At 37.0% G+C, this 15,724-nt stretch overlaps 1 protein-coding gene and 1 long non-coding RNA gene across 3 annotated transcripts; one reads left to right on the top strand and one right to left on the bottom strand.

The window, feature by feature from the left end:
* Positions 1-1,781: 1,781 nt before the first annotated feature.
* batf (basic leucine zipper ATF-like transcription factor) lies at positions 1,782-13,876 on the bottom strand. 2 transcript variants are annotated; one of them, XM_089118893.1, is made up of 5 exons: positions 13,691-13,876; positions 12,255-12,377; positions 10,580-10,982; positions 8,119-8,223; positions 1,782-2,617 (listed from the first exon to the last, which is right to left on the bottom strand). In XM_089118893.1, exons 3-5 carry the CDS (start codon positions 10,643-10,645, stop codon positions 2,417-2,419), a joined length of 372 nt encoding a protein of 123 aa, XP_088975019.1. In that variant the 5' UTR covers positions 10,646-10,982; positions 12,255-12,377; positions 13,691-13,876; the 3' UTR covers positions 1,782-2,416. The 2 variants fall into 2 exon arrangements, with proteins under 2 accessions (XP_088975019.1, XP_039503736.1); XM_039647802.2 differs by lacking the exons at positions 12,255-12,377; positions 13,691-13,876 and having other exon boundaries at positions 10,580-11,047.
* On the top strand, positions 2,526-4,120 carry LOC148976874 (uncharacterized). Its single transcript, XR_016146073.1, has 3 exons — positions 2,526-2,663; positions 3,353-3,467; positions 3,554-4,120. It is a non-coding gene; the product is annotated as an uncharacterized LOC148976874 (long non-coding RNA).
* Positions 13,877-15,724: the final 1,848 nt, after the last annotated feature.

Below are 15,724 nucleotides of genomic sequence, written 5' to 3'. Positions count from 1 at the left end.
GTATAATGCTCATACTCAAGGGAACTATACAGAAATGTGTTGTCACACAAGTTTTCCATCCTATAAAATGTTGTAATGATCCATATTTAAAGGGTTCGTTTACCCAAAACCCCTCATTATTACTCACTCTCATGTTGTTCCAAACCTGTACGACTTTCATTCATCTTCAGAACACAAATGAAGATCGTTTTGATGAAATCGGAGAGCTTTCTGTCCCTCCTGTCACATCATAAAATTCATAAACTAAAGAGATCAATGTTTCCTGCTGTTAAAGGGACATTGTGTAGGAATTGCTGCCATCTAGCGGTGAAATTGTATTTCGCATTCAAAAGAATTGTGCTCTCCAGCGGCTTGCTTTTTCAAATGTGTGTTGCATCTACGGTAACCATTATGTACCAAAAAGCTATGACAGGAATAGCACTTCGTCGAGTGTTACCTTCGGGTGAACTGGTTTGTTATTTCAAACAAACAGCAACTTGACACAACGAACAAACGAATGAGAATGAATTACTGACTATTGTAATAAGTAGTTATGCCTTCTTTATTCGTTATATTTCCTGAAGTAGCCTACGTGCACTATATCATCAACTTTTAACTATAATTGTTCATCTGTCTATAAAATAAAGTACACAACCAAACAATGAAAAAAAGGCTTGTAATGCAGACTGTAACATTGACTTACCTGTCGAGAAGAAAGCAGGACTTCAGCGTCTCTTTTGAAATCTTTCTCCTGCGTTAGCTCGTGTTTTCTCCTGCATTAACTCGTGTTTTTTGTAATCTCCCGTCACGTTTCCTTTTACGATCTATTTTTTTTTTTTTTTTACTTTTCTGGTGACGATGATTTGCAATGCAACCTTTTAAACTTGCCGGGCCGTAAAGCACCCCTCAAGGCTCTGCTGCTTTCAGTCACGTGACACATTGGCTCTGAACGAAAACACGTTGTGGAAACGCGTTAGCCTGGTACTTTTTGTCCCTCTCTGCTACTATAGTTTTTCAAGATGGCGGAACTACATGGAAGCCTCCGTAGACTTACCCGTCCCATGTATATAAAGATAATAAATTCTTCGTTTACGAGGATAAGTCAGATAATTGGCATAGGTATTTGTACACCATTGAGGACATATTTATGAATAAAAATATTTGTTTTAAATAATAAATAACATAAAAAGTTACACAGTCTCTTTAAAACTCAAAAGCCAAATGAAAACAGGACTGAATGAAGGCACACCAAGTAGCAATATTATAAAATATTGTTTGATAAATAATACTAATAGTTTTAATGCATGTAAATTAATTTAATATATTCTTCCAGTTATTTTAATGAGATTTTTGAAAAAAAAAATCACTCCAAACTCATCTGTACATTTAAAAGGACTACAATTCATGTATTTAGTACCTTTAGCAATAGGTGCTACTAACACTTAAAGATGTATTAAATTAATGTTTATAAAAAAAATTGCTTTAAACAAAAAAAAAACCACTGGTAATATTAAAAAAAGAGATATTAAAAAATATGTGAATAAATATTGCAGAGTATGGACAAGAAAATTAATTAATACAAAGGTTGGTTCAAATCTTGCATAATAGCAAAGCACGACAATTATAAGACTAAAATGATTGTTTTAGCACCTGTAAAAATTCTGAAGAGACATATTTGAGGACAAAGCATTTTGCTTTCTGAATATTTCATGTATATGATGTGCATAACCGTTTAAAACAATTGTTCTGCTTGATGAATAAAACAGAGGGGACATTATGTTCAGATTCATGAGATATGTCTGTATATTTTACATTGATTTATTCCTTCACATGTGATCACAGAAGATCACAGATTTTCCCTCCTCCACATTTGAGATATATAGCACAGCAGTTTGTACAACTTTAGAAGATCCCAACATGTTTAGAATAAAAATATTCAGCTAGAATTGTGTGTATAAAGTACATTCAGAATGTTTGACCAATGTGTCAAAATAGAAAAACATCCACACATAACATCTGTGAACAGGACACACATCATTTTCTTAGAATAAAGTCCAGTCATTTCTTTAACATTTCACAGAAATAGAATAAAATAAACGATCGTATGAATCAGTAGACTGGCTTCTAATGAAATCTAAATTGAAAACATTCATTGTGTCATTGTCTTTGCAAGTACAGTCTAACACATTTGCATTTTTCAGACTTGAGGTTTTGTTCTGGGATTTAACTTTAGACAAAAAAAACTAAAATTATATATATATATTTCACATAAATCGTTTCATCTGGAGGCGTTGGTTTTATTTCTATGATACTCATGATGACTTCAAGATCATTTCAATCCCCCTAATGACTACCAAACGTGGTTAATGACTCAACCAAAGTTCATTGCCCGTCGCCCACAGGCGGGTTGCGTGCGCAGTTTAGCGGCCTCTGGCGGTCAGAGCGGGTAGTGAGGCACGCTGATGCCGTGGAACGCGCCGTGATGCGCGCCATACAGCAGCTCCGTGGACGCGCCGCTCAGGCCCGTGCACAGCGGCTCATGGTTACTCAAGACCGTGGACAGATATTTGGCCTCTTCTGTGAGTCTTTTCACCTCTTTCCTGAGCGCTGCGTTCTCCTTCTCCAAATTTTCACTCTCCTTCAACACAAACAGAAAATAAAGGATATTGATACAAGCTCAACAGGTAATTTTCTGAAGAATATTTAAGCAAGTATTCATTCAAAAGGACATGAATTTTAAGTTCCGTCCTCTAGAGGTCCTCAAAGTTACAAACACCGCAGAATTAGCACACTCCATCCTATTAATCATGGGTTACATGATCATTTCTGACGCGTTTATGAGCTTTTTATAATACTGGGTTAGTAACTAATCCTGGGAATTGAGTATTCAAGATTTCACTCTGTACAGTGTACATTAACGGTAAAGGGATAGTTCAAAATGTCCCAAAAAGGAACATTTTGTCATCATTTACTCACTCTTGTGTGGTTTCAAACCTGTGTGAGTTAATTTCTTCTGTTGAACACAAAAGAAGATATTTTAGAGTATTAGTAAGTTGACAACACCCATTGATTTTTTATACTAGGAAAAAAATTGGTGTCGTCAACTTTTTGGTTACCAACGTTCTTCAAAATATCTTCTTTTGTGTTCAACAGAAGAAATAAACTCTTACAGGTTTGGAACAACTTGTGCAATGTTCTTAAAATGTTCATTTTGGAGTGAACTATCCCTTTAATGAGGTAAGAACGGTTTGGTTTATGGTTGGTTGTCTGTTGCTAAACAACTTTGTTAAATGATGTTAACCTAAGGTTTAGCATATCATGTAAAATATTTATAAAATGCTCAAAAGTCAAGTCATTTTTGTTTGTATTGCAGGCAGTTTTCACAGCTTCAAAACAACCCTAAAGAAGACACCCCTACAGATGAGGAAGAATCCACGACTCAACTGCATTGTCCTCTGACAGGCACATTTCTACATAAATGTCCACAGGTAACATTTTAACTAGCTACATTTCTAAAAATAGAGAGCTAGAAATAGATGATTGCGTGCATTTGTTAATTGGCCATTATTTTTAGTTATTTTAGGGGGTCATAAAGATTCCCGCTCAGCGGGACCTGGCAGCTCGACTCTCCGCTTCGATGCCTTCCAGTCACTAGGGTAAAACCCCTCTGACAAGCGTCATTCAACTTTATCTGCCCACGGCCTATAGCGACACCTTACCAGAAATGATAACTGAACACTCCCCTTGACGGCCCACGTTTCTCAGGCAGGCCTCAACCAAAAAACACACCATGAGAAGACACTACAGGAAACGTGTCATACGGAGGGAAATTTCAGCTTCCTGTTTATCATGCATAGCCGTGAAGAGTGAAACCACATACTACACTGAACACAGAAGAGCGAGTCTCCCTTACACAGAACTGAGTTGATGACTTTCCTCTGTGACATATTCAACTAAATTTTTATCATTTCATATCTTTAGATTACTATTAGATTAGTTTCAATTAATCTGTAATATCAACATGATGCTGCTGTGGATACTAACACTGCATGCTTCTCATTTAAAATGCACACCAGTGTTGTTATTGTTAACGAAACTATTAATAATACTTTTCGTTAATTGAAGTAATGCTGAGATCAAATGAAATAGATGACAAAAAAACTAAATAAAAAAAAAATTAAAATGAGAAATGTTGCTGAAGTACTACAATTACTGAAAATAAATTAATGTTAAAGAGATAATAATAATATAATTTTAGAAATTAAACAAAAAAATGTATGAAAACTGAAAATGTAAAAAATAAAATGATAAATATTATAATAGTATATTAATAATACTACTGCATACACAATTTTCATGCAGTTTTGCTTCAGCCATGACCTTTACTCGATAGAAGTTTGAGGCGTTTACACATCAGGAAACTAAGCATTATCGGTGTAGACATTAATATTCATATCTGCTGAAGTGTGACCTACATGTGCATTTCTCAAAAGCTGTGAAACCACAAAATTGAAATGATATGCGGTTCCTGTTAAGTGGTATGTTCCTGTCGGGACAGCGTCTCCCACTTTGTGTTTAACCGGTTGAGTTCAGGGGAACTCACATGAGGTCAGTGTGTGTGCTATCAGATAACTGTTACTGAGAATTACAGCGGGGGCTGTCGGGACTGACAGCAGGTCAACTAGCTAATCAAACCAATCTCTTGCTGAGAGAAAACTGCTTTGATATCTGCATTTATTCTGTGAATCAGACCAGATCTCGTTTTCAACAGAATCCCTTCACACTAATCACTAGACGATAGAAGCTTATTTAAAGGTGTAGTTTACTCAAAAATGAAAATACAGGTTCATGTTGTTCCATACATTTTATAAATGTATAAATAAATGTTGGGCTGAGGGATGGATGCAATCTCAGAAAAAAAGGTACAAAAGCTGTCACTGGGGCTGTACCTTTTCCAAAGGTACACTTTTGTACCTTAAGGGTGCATATTGGTACCTTAATGGTACATATTAGCACCTAAAATGAACATATCAACACTTAAACTGTACATATCAGTAACTGAAATGTACATATTAGCACCTAAAAGGTACATATCAACACTTAAAATGTACATATAAGTACCTGAAATGTACATATTAGCACCAAAAATGTACATATTAGCACATAAAATGTATATATTAGCACATAAAACGTACATATCAACACTTAAAATGTACATATTAGTACCTGAAATGTACATATTAGCACCTGAAATGTATGTATTAGCACATAAAATGTACATATTAGTACCAAAAATGGACAAAAGTGTACCTTTTGAAAAGGTACAGCCCCAGTGACCGCTTTCGAACCTTTTTTCTGAGAGTGTGTGTGGCACCAAGTTGTGGTAGTGCAGAAACACGGTCTGGACCCTTCTGTTCTTTAACATTTTCGTCCTATTTCTAAACTTCCTTTCATGGCAAAAATTCCTAGAAAATGTTGTATTTTGACCATGTAAACTGTGTTGCTCTTGTCTTATACCTGAGTGTGGTGCTCAATGCGCTGGATCGTGTCCTTTTGTTAGGGGTACCTCAGGGCTCTATTTTAGGGCCGTTACGTTTTTCCCTTTACATGATTCTGCTGGGCACTATGTTTTAAAAATATGGCATTTTAGGCTATATAGTTATGCAGATGATACAGAGTTGTATCTTCCTTTTAAAGCAGGAAGTAATGTGCCTTGAGGAGGTAAAAAAGTAAGTTGTGTTTCCCAGTAAAGAGTATGCGGCAGTTTCCAACCTGTTTAAAAGCTCATGTCACTGATCATCTCCTCTCAGCTGTACCTATCATATCATTTCTCTCACATTTTCAAACTTAGCGTGCCATGTTTGATGTCTCACAGTTCTCATAACTAAACGTGACGCAAAATTTGAATGTGCGGAAACGTGAATGAAAATATCTTGTTTCAGGTGTGGAACGACATGAGCGTGAGTAAATGATGACTTGGCTTTCGTTTATGGAAGGACTGTCCTGTTCAAATCGATCATAGAGTTTGGACGATCTATTCTTGTAGTCGATGTATTGATGTAAAGATGAGCACTGGGTCTGTTCTCTCGAGTCCTTAGTACACCATGTGCCGTTATCGGAGGAGAGAAAGGACATGAGTAATACCGGAGGGAAACACCCATATGAAGCAGTCACACAGATGCTGAATGAAAGTGATAGAGGGTTTTGGATTTGAGTAAGAGCCAAATGCAATCCAAACGGTTTGATGGCTGTTAGACAGGCGTGTGCTCGGGTCAAGAGCACAGTCGTTGAATGCACGGATGCAAAGCAACAGAATTCTGTTAGCAGACCTAGAACAAGCCATGCAGATTTGAGGATTGTTGTTGTTTTCTTGATAAATTAAAGAGAATTTACTAGGTGCCGCAAGCTGAGCGGTTCACCCACGCGATGTAATTAATGCCAGAATCTGAAGCAAACAAGACCAGAGCCACAACAAGTGTGAAGCACGACAGAAGCCATGACGCATCACCACATGGTCAGTAAAGCTTCATGTAAATACAGAGCCGATCAGCATCACGCCTGTAACACAGCTGGACTCTCTTCTCGTCTTGGATTTGTCATCATTTTATTTTCGGTTTTCTTGAAATGTTTGTTTGTTTTTGCTAAAAATCTATTTGTTGTCTTCCTAAACCTTTTTTAGGGTCTGTCTGCCCAGCTAAAGCCGCAGCCACAGTAGACTTAGAGCTTGTGAAATGCCAACGGACTGCAGCGATTGCACATCTTGCGACGTCTGTGGCATATCAATCTTCAATTGCTCACACATCTTTACGTGATACGAATTCGCAGGTCAGAGTTCAACATATAGTTAACTTTGGAACGCAGCGAAATGCAAAACTTCTTTGCTTGTGTTTACATTTCCTGTCTCTCCTGCATGTGTATTCATATAAATGGAACGAAAAGTGTAGACTTTCTTCCAGTATTGTCAATAGAATGTTAGTTCAGAGTTATCTGGTCTTTAATAATGTTCTCAAAACATTAGCAAGAAAAATTATCTATAAATCACTCATGGAATGTTTTTTTCTGCCAAATTTTTAGATGTTACTACTTATGTTACTACTAATGTTCAAAAGTAACAAGCCCATAATGTAATTTGCAATATGGAATGTTCACATAACCGAGAAAATAATGAACGTTCAGAAAACATTCATAAATAGGCTAATGCTATCATTACTTAAAGGAGTAGTTCACTTTAAAAAAAAACTTTTGCTGATAATTTACTCACCCCCATGTCATCCAAGATGTCCATGTCAGTCTTTCTTCAGTCGAAAAGAAATTAAGGTTTTTGATGAAAACATTCTAGCATTTTTCTCCATATAATGGACTTCAATGGGAACCAAACGGTTCAAGGTCCAAAAGACAGTTTCAGTGCAAACTGAAAACTGTTAAAAGGGCTTTAAACGATTTCAGACGATGAATAAGGGTCTTATCAAGCGAAACGATCGCTCATTTAAAAAAATAATAACAAAGTTTAAGTTTATAAGCTCAAACGTTCGCCTTGCTATGTTCTGTGATGCGCGTTCGTGTCTCTCCTATTCGAACTCGTTCATCAAAAAAAAAGAATCTTTTCCCGAGTCAACTCGTTCATTTCGTTCGTTGAATGAACCAAACGACACGAAAAAAGATTCCTTCATTTTGATAAACGCGTTCGAACAGGAGAGTCACGAATGCGCATCACAGAACAGAGCAAGGCGACCATTGGAGCTTATAAAACTTTCTTTTTTAAATGAGTGATCGTTTCGCTTGATAAGACCCTTATTCATAGTCTGAAATCGTTTATAGCCCTTTGAACAGTTTGCACTGAAACTGTCTTTTTCGTTAGTTTCCCATTGAAGTCCATTATATGGAGAAAAATCCTGGAATGTTTTCATCAAAAACCTTAGTTTCTTTAAGGAGTAAGTGAACTACTCCTTTAACGGGAACGTTAGCAAAACGTTCTTAGAACATGTTTTTGTTAGCTGTGTATCTTCTGACTGTTCAGAAGTCACAGTTTGCTGCACGAAACAATGCATTGAATGTCTGTTTTGTTGCAGAGCTGCTTATACGGGTTAATTAGAACATGTTTGTGTGGAAATTAATGTATGTATGTTTGAAAGTTCTCACCAGGTGCAGACTGTCCGCTTTCTGCGTCTGTCTCATCCGGCTCTTCTGCGCCGCGATACGGTTCTTTTCTCTCCTCATGACTTTCCTTACGTCATCCGACGAACCCTAAAGATCAGCAAGAGTTCATGTGTATGTCAGCACAAAAACATGAAAAAACATTTGCAACACATTTTACTAGATGCTCTCTCAAATCAAGAGTTTTCGTCGTGATGGAATGGACCGCCACACATTTCTGAGGAAGCTTCTTGACAAGGAGGAGGCTGAAGGTCCAGAGCTTCTTCACCTATCCCAATGGTAACGTTTTTTCAGACTGATCTCATGAAGTAGCGCGTGTATGACACGCCAATTCGTATTTCCATTTTTGGCGTGCTATCAAGACGCATAATCGCCTTTCAGCGTGTTTATGAACGCCGTTGACTTAGCGTTATATAAATATATGACTTCCTCAACCCCATCCCTAAACTTAACCGTCACTGGGGTTAATGGCATTTATGACTGGAGATTTGACTGCGTGTTCAGACACGCGGAATGACGCGGACGTTAATGGCGTAGACATATACGCATTCACGCGGACACACGCGGATAGCACAAAATGCGTGGAGATAACACGCCACCTGACTCGAAAGTGGCGTATATGTTTACGCGAAAGTCATGATGTCATGTTGCGTTTTTTAATGTCAAATCGTAGTATTATTTGTCATTTTTGCATTACAAGTTGCATTACATCACTGTGTTGACTAATGGCAAGAATTTAGCCTAAAAACGACTTTTGGTTAATAATTTTGGTTAAATCAAAGTTGTTTCAGGTATATTATATTTGTATGAAACTCTTTGAAGACACATTTTGATGACATACACCAATTAATTTTGCACAATGAGACCAAGAACATTTTTCTCCATCAGTGTTATTTTAGTATTATTTATATACTATTATTATAGAATTATTTATTAGTATTTTAAATATGTTTTCCGTTTTCTTTTAATTGTAGTAATTTTGTTTTGTGCTTTAATTCATTTCTAATGTCCGTTTCAGTTTTAGTTATTCGGTCTAATTTTGGACTAAATTGAACTTTTTCATCTAACATTTATATTTATTTTTTATTTGAACTTTATTTCAATTACTGAATTTTTTTTAATGGTTTAAGTTTTAGTTAACAATAATGATAACACTGTTCTCCATTAAACATGTTTTTTTTTTATTTCCTTCTGATATCCTCCTCCAGATCTGCAGGTGTATCACATGTTGTGGTAGACAGGTGACATTTTCAAAGATCTTTTCCCACAACCCCTGTCTGCAATGACGTTCTTTACTGAACCCACAAGAATCAGTGACTTTTTCCATATGACAAATTCACCAGAATTAGAGACCCTCTACGAGAAAATGTGTGTGTGCAATGTCTACGGGTAGCTCAGTTTCAGTTGAATTTCGGATGGCATCCTGCTGCCTCATGCTGAAAGTGGATTTGTCAATGAAGCATTTAGCCACAGTTCACAAAGCTTCAAAGTACATGCAATGAATTAACTGGCACTTATTTTTAGTAGATGTACAAAGTCAGTTCAAACACTCTTTGGTGGCCATTGCATTTGCATGCATAAGGCATGTAACCAAAACATGATTTGCACTGTTGCTATGTCTGAATCCTGTACTCTCAGCGATTAACATCTCTATCGCCCGTCGTGGTTGCAGAGGATGTAGTGGCCGTTGAAGTAGATCACCTCTGCTCGTATGGCTTCGTGCCATCTTCAACGGCAGTTTCACAATCACTAGCATTCTGTCAAACTCTCTCTCTCACTGCATGAAGCTGTGTGCAACTGGATAGTTCTGGTCGGTTGCTCAACACTAAAGCTGATTACCTTTTTAATGTTCGACCAAGCCTTTCAGGGTTACGGTAGTACGTGAAAATCACCACCAGCCTCATGACTTCCATTCAACACAATCATAATCGTTCATACACACACGTGCAAACCACAGAAACATGCTGAATTGGAAATGCATAAGATGTCAATCATATCATATTTAACTTAATATTTAAGTTTTGTACATCTGGTTAGAAGCATGTTGCATCATTTATTTCAACATTGACTAATTGAATAAAATCCAGTTTAAGATAAGTCAATTAGTTATGTATAAAAAAGGGTTTTATTATTATATTTATTTTAAAGTTAAATGTTTATATATTTAAAAAATTAAACATTGTATAAAATATTATTTTATATTTTTATTTTATTATTATACTTATAATATAATAAAAAAAAATATTTATATTATATTTTAACCACAAAATACATAAAAAATACAATTTTATTACATAATCCTGTATATTTGCATTTCTAATAGAGCTAATTAAATAAAATATTATTTAGCATAATAATAATACATCATGTAAATAAAGTCATTTTTTTAATGCATCTCTAGAGGGTCGGTGAAGTGTGTGCATGGTGCTGGTGAAGTCTCTCTTACCTGTCTATTGCCCGGTGAGGGTGATTTGGTGTAGCTGGTGTCGTTAGTGTCAGAGCCCTGAGCCATGCCACTTCAGTCCCTGTGAAACCTTTGACCTCCTTCAGAGTCTGTCTTCTGCTGGTGTCTTTCTCTCAGCCTGTTTATCTGTCTCAGTCTATGTGAGACTGCATGTGCTCGGAGGAGAGATGTGAACTGATGGCGGTCCACTGACGAATGAGTAGAGACGGCAGCACTCGCACTCTTTCTTTCTTGCTCTGCTTCACTCCCTCTCTCTCGCCCTGCCTAATTAGCGACGTGTGATGTGGTTGTAGATAGAAAACCTCTACTGCACTAGACTGGAAGTCACATGGTTCCTGGAAACTTTGCATAAAGACTCTTATTCGCAGCAGCTGAGCTGATGAACCTTCACAAACAGGACACACAGACAGTCAAGTATCACATCTTCTCCACGTGCATGCATGCTTATTGGCACTTGAAAATAAGAAGGGCATTGCATTAGTGTAATTTACATAAAGAAAGATTAGCACAGGCATATTTTTCAAGCTCACAAAAAGAGGTTGGTTGGGTTTTAAATGCTAATACAGTAGGTGAAATTAAATGTATATTGTGTGACTTTATGTTTGTGAAACATTAGTTGAACCGACTTCATACACCCATTAAAATAATCAAAAATTATGTTTAGTGTGCAAATATTGTTTGTAGCCCCTATAATATCTATTTAACTTCCTCTGAGTTAAATTTAACTCTATCTGAGATGAATTAACACTGCCAAGTCTGCTGTGTACACTCTTAGAAAAAAGGGTTCATTGGAGTTCTATATATGAAGCATAGGGTTCTTTACTCAACTCCATAGAACCTTTTATGCTAAAAAGGTTCTATAATGACAAGAAAGAACCCTTTTGCCACAAAGGTTCTTTGTAGGATATTATTCATATTTCTGCAACATTTTGTAGTTGTAATTAAATTATGGTTTATTAAACTGTTGTAGTAACTTAATATCACATTTTAATCGTGCTGATTTTTGGAGGACAAAACTGAAATGTCAGTTTTCACTCTTCGTGTGATTTTGATTAACTGCATAAAATGATAGAAATATACATTTTCTAAACCCCATATCTTGAATTTTGTGATCATTCACATGCATTCATAAATACATTTTTGGCTCCTGATGTTTGTCAATAATATGAAATATTTAATCCAGAAAGGACAAAACAAATGATAATGAATGAACCCAAAAGGTTTCTTAAAAAGGGTTCTGGATAGAACCTTTTAAGGGTTCCAAATACATAGCGCTGATAGAACCTTTTCTTCTAAGAGTGTAGTAATCTTGGCAGACAGCATCCCTATCGTGGCATTGAGAAGATTGAGAGGATGGGTCTCATTTCTAAACTCATCAGTGGTGTTTACCAAGTTAAACATAAGTATTCCTATTGCTCATGCTGAGGGTTAGTGATCTGAGCAAACCTATAACACATATAAAGTGTTATTTTTCACTGCTTAACACGTGGACATGCATGATTTCTCATAAGGTGAGTGTTTTAAGAGCACCCAAACAGCCACACAATGCTAAAAATACTATAGTGTCAGGTTCATGTCTTGTTCTGTTCATTTTTGTTTTGGTTTCATAGTTTTTATTCTCACTATTTTTAGTTCATGGTTTCTCATCAGTTCTCACCTGTTCCCTGTTAAGGATCTTCCTCTGTGTATTTAAGCCCTCTGTTTCTTTGTTCATTGTCTTGCGTTAAAGGTTATGGTGCAGTGCTCGAAGTGGCACGAATGAAGAGAATATGGACTCGGGCTAGGGAAAAGAGAAATTTCACATCGCATTTTGAATGGCTTGTCAGTATATCAATTGAAAATATCAAAATTGAAAATACTGTGGAAACAAAGACACCTCTTGGATGCCTTCGATGTAAGCTAAACATCAAAAATTAATTTCAAAGAGAACTATCCCTTTAAAATGGAGGACTAGGTAGCAGATTGAGCGCTGCGCATTAATTTAATTTATTTGTTAAATAATACTTTAATATTTTCACCACTCAAACTATATGGCATTAAAAATATTTTATTTTGTTTCATCATTTTAATAATTTTATTTTATTTTATTTGTTTAATAATATTTTGCACATTTGCTAATCACCAATTTCACCTGTATTGCACCGCACATGCGGTTATTTAATCAGTTTTGCTTTGCCAGTAATTAATTGAAAGATTGGAAGAGAAAGAGAGAGTGTGAGAGAGAGGGGGTGAGAGGTGCTTCCCCTTCTGATCTGGAGTATTTCTGCAGGTGTACACTGATACTGTATTGTATTGCTTAAGCTCAAAAATTCCATCTGACTTCACCCTCCACATTACCATAAGACTAACACCGCCAGAATTTTTTAAGTAGCAGATTTTCATAAACGCTCTTTTGACAGATCTCCCACCAGAAGTCCGCTAGCAATCCAGTGGCACCAAAAACAGAGCAGTTACTGTCAGTGATGCAAATGACAGCCAGTGCCAAGCAGTGAAAGTTTAAACAAAACCAGCCTCATCTTTTCTTGTTTTCCTCAGCAAAAGAAATCGTGTGAACTGCTGGAATTTCTGAGCTTTAGAAATTATATCCTATGCTGATGTAAACTGTGAAAGATAAGACTTTCATCCAATGCTTTTCATGACCCTTGATGTTGATCATACTTCCCAATTAAACCGCTCAACTCAGAAGAGGACTTTTGTGCTAGTACTTTTCTAAGCGATAAGACTTAAAAAGGCCAGATCTACTCTTTTGGCGTTAAAAAACAACTGTCAGGGTTTACTAAAGACACGCAGTGAAAAATGAACGCTGAAAAGGCGTGAACAGGGTTATTTTTGCGGCTGGCCTTACTTTTGTAGGAGTTTCCCATTCAGATGCAAAATTTATGGGAGAGTTTTTAAATGAATCATGCAAGATGAATTACGAAGGTTGGCGCACGTCAATTTACTGGTTTTCGCAAGATTATTTAACGCCCCCCAAAAAAGCATGTCTTAAAAATGCGATGTGTAGCCTACTTTTCTTCTAAAATGAATCCTTTTTTATTGCCTGTGTGTGAAGGGGTTGTAATCACGCATTACAATGTCGGGTTTTGCTATTACCTCTGAAGGCCAGTATTCCTATTTATGTGAAGTCTCCGGGTCGGGTGTGACGTGCACGCGCGCTGCCGTCCCGAGCCTCTCTCCTTTTCTTGTACACAGTCTCAGTACGCGACGTCACTGCAGCTGACTACAGTCTGATAACACCAAAACACTCCTGCCTCCAGAACAACACACACACTCCAACACAAACTCCATATAAATATACAAAACAAAACTGTATCTGCTGAGGCTCATTAGGCCAAACGTGATAGGGCTTGGGCGTTGTGACGTCATTATTGCTAATTTAGTAACTGTTGAACTGTTAGTGGTAACAATCATTCACACATTTACTTTTAACTATGTGTTTCAAAAGTGTAGTTAGTAACGTTAGCTGTCAACCCTCACGTTTTTTTCTCACGCTTCTCTCGTGAGCTCTTCTCCCGCTGTCTTCCCGTTTTAGTGTTTTCCTGTAAAATAGCCCGTATTTTAATATTCTCATAATTACCCTTCCATCGGACCTGTCAGTGACAGTCTCTGTTGTCCTGTTGCTACCCTCTTGCTTTAAGCATTGTTTTGCTTACTAACTTAAGTTTTGCTGAAAAAAGCTAATGTTACTACACTTTTGAAACACATAGGCTAGTTAAAAGTACGTTACCACTATAACTGTTACTAAACTAGCATTTAGGTGGAGCGCAGTTTACCTTTGTCCGGATGCGTAACTTACTGTGCTCCCACCGTTTGTTGGGAATTTCAAATGGATACAACCCGTTAAAATTGCGGTTTTATCCACATATCGGTCCCTTTCCCTATTAAACGTATCCCGGTAAATTCAGCATCGTTTTAGGGATTTTAACAACTTTTTTATTTTCTTTCTCCCAACTCAGCTGCTTCTCCTCGTTCGACTTGCTGGTATGTTTACATTTGCGAAGCTGTCAACATGGCTGCCACGTCCCAGAATGCAACGCGGCGCCCAAGCCCTAAACACTGATCAAAATCGGCAGAGCGTTCGAATTATGAAGAGACCTCCGCTATTATTGTGTGATAAATTACCTCAAGTTACTTAAGAAATTAAGTTTTCAGATGTGCTGAAATAATGGTAAACTGTAGGCTAATGAAATAGGTAAACTACAACATACATGACTCATGAAATGCAGACTGTTCCTGTTGCTTTAGGATGTAACTTTTATTTTACGTACTATATCTACTGTCTAACATCACTCATCCCACTATTATCATATTGTTTATAATACACATTTCCAGACACGTAGAGTAGGCTAATGTTAGCTAGCCTGACTACGTCAGACCTCCTACTTCCGCTAATTTCATTTCGCTCCTGTAGACCTGTAGTTTTCTGTCTACGAAGCAAAGTGAAGTAACTGAGTCTGGTATTACCAGGCTAAATGTTAGCTGCATCCTACGATCTTTACTGTTACACTGAAATTGATCAGTCTAGTTCACTAACTGTTTTCGTTATCATATTATACATTCACCTATGTTGACATTGCTGATTTTGAAAGATACACGAATAGTTAGTGAAAAACCTTATGCTAGATAACACTACAAATGTAACGTTATCATGGTACGAGCATGGAGCATTAGTTCAGTCAAATTGATAAAAGTAGCCTATTGTAACGTTGCAGTGGGAGTTTACGAGTATGTTGTGTGACGCTTTCTCCGGTGTGTTGAAAGTCTCAATGTGGCCGTGTACCGCTCGCTCGTGTTCGAGCACGAGCGCTCTTGTAAAAATTGTTTGCAATCTGAAACATCACCAATGATAGAGGCCGCTAAAAATACATAAAGCACCTTTAAAGCAGACGCCAGTTTGAGCTGCTCTTGCTAGCTTGGGTGTTCTTTCATTTGCATGTCATCAGAAGATCACATTATCATGTTAAATTTAACGCTTTTATGAAATTGTGTTCTCATGCTAATTTGCCCTGTTTAGTAAATCGGGCCCCTGATAAAGCGGCTAAGAAAAGACTCCAGAATATAATATTATATACTTTGGGTTGATCTCGTTTGATTTGGGCCAGATGCTTAGCAACACCCTAGCAACCA

This window comes from Pimephales promelas, chromosome 13 (assembly GCF_988280905.1).
Source record: "Pimephales promelas chromosome 13, fPimPro1.hap1.1, whole genome shotgun sequence".
In the NCBI taxonomy this organism is placed as follows: Eukaryota; Metazoa; Chordata; class Actinopteri; order Cypriniformes; family Leuciscidae; genus Pimephales; species Pimephales promelas.
Note: the sequence above shows the minus strand (reverse complement) of the source record. Positions and strands in the feature narration are given on the sequence as shown.

Excerpts from the sequence above, each read along its gene's own strand:
- batf (XM_089118893.1), bottom strand. The coding sequence starts at position 10,645 with ATGGCTCAGGGCTCTGACACTAACGACACCAGCTACACCAAATCACCC. Across the intron at positions 8,224-10,579 it reads CCTCACCGGGCAATAGACAG|GGTTCGTCGGATGACGTAAG; the intron begins GTAAGAGAGACT and ends GCTGATCTTTAG. Across the intron at positions 2,618-8,118 it reads AAGCGGACAGTCTGCACCTG|GAGAGTGAAAATTTGGAGAA; the intron begins GTGAGAACTTTC and ends TTTGTGTTGAAG.